Raw genomic sequence first — 1,186 nt, 5'->3', positions numbered from 1 at the left:
ACACAGACAGGAGAGAGAAAGAGAGAGAGAAGGAAAGCACTGGTGCAAAAAAACCAGAATCCAACCAGCAGCTGCTTAAAGGACACAGAGTCTGCAACTGAAGACGGGTGATGTGAAGGGACTGCGAGACCAGGAGGTATTTTAACTAAGGGACTGTGAAGCCCAGGGAGAAATTGAACCCCCTGCTCTCTCTCTCTCTCTCTCACCTCACTGACCCCTTTGCCTGACCACCTCTAGCTCCCTCACTGCCATCCGCACCCCCACCCCCTTCCACGGTGGGTGAACTGTGCATGGCAGCATGGCAGCGTTAGCCAGTTCGCTCATCAGGCAGAAACGGGAGCTGAAGGAACAGGGCAATAGCCGGCCCGCCCCGGTTAACAAGAAACCGTGCACCAAGGTGAAGAAGTCTCTGTGTGAGAGGAACATCCTCATCCTTATCACCAAGGTACAGCTGTGCGGAGGCTGGAAGGGTCGGCAGGACAGCAGGCCAGGTAGGTGGGCATGGGGCATGGGCTGGCAGGGCTGGGGTGCATGGGGCATGGTCTGGCAGGGCTGTGCAGGGCATGGTCTGGTCACTGGGCATGGTCTGAGCAGAGCTGGGCAGGGCAAGGCTGGGCATGGCTGGGCGGGGGAGTCACAGGGCATGGGCTGGAGGGCAGGGCAGGGCAGGGCTGGGGTGTTTTGGAATGCAGACATGAGCCCACCTTCCTGCCCACTGTCCCCTCTCTTGACGCCCCCCTCCCTCCCCCATTCCCAGAACGCTGCCTTTACCAGGTTAAATATCACCAGCAACAAAAACAGAAGTTGCTGGAAAAGCTCAGCAGGTCTGGCAGCGTCTGTGGAGGAAAAAAATCAGAGTTAACGAAAAAATCGGAGTTGTTAAATATCAGCAGCTCCATTTAGGACCCTAGTAACCTCTCACACCAATCCTCCCACCCCCACCCCCACCCCCACCCTCACCCTCACCGCCCCTTTGGGTTTTGGAAAGCACACACAGTGTCTCTGCTCCCCCCCAGGAGTTTTCAGTGTGTGTGTGTGTTTTTGTGTGTTTGTGTGTCTGTACGTGTGTTGTAGTGTGTGAGGGAGTGAGAGGGAGTGGGTGTGTGAGAGAGTGAGGGAGGGAGTGAGTGTGTGAAGAGTGAGGGAGTGGGTGTGTGAAAGAGTGAGGGAGTGAGTGTGTGAGAGA

General features: G+C 56.5%; 1 protein-coding gene across 1 annotated transcript in view; it reads left to right on the top strand.

Moving 5' to 3' along the window:
• The first annotated feature begins 298 nt into the window (after positions 1–298).
• The window catches only part of LOC125487758 (fibroblast growth factor 11-like), a 48,364-nt gene continuing 47,476 nt past the window's right edge, over positions 299–1,186 (top strand). The window contains exon 1 of the mRNA XM_048620001.1: positions 299–491. Within this exon, the coding sequence (XP_048475958.1) occupies positions 299–491 (193 nt within the window). The remainder of the gene's footprint in view (positions 492–1,186) is intronic.

Source organism: Rhincodon typus, chromosome 45 (genome assembly GCF_021869965.1).
Source record: "Rhincodon typus isolate 14 chromosome 45, sRhiTyp1.1, whole genome shotgun sequence".
NCBI classification, from domain to species: Eukaryota; Metazoa; Chordata; class Chondrichthyes; order Orectolobiformes; family Rhincodontidae; genus Rhincodon; species Rhincodon typus.
Note: the sequence above shows the minus strand (reverse complement) of the source record. Positions and strands in the feature narration are given on the sequence as shown.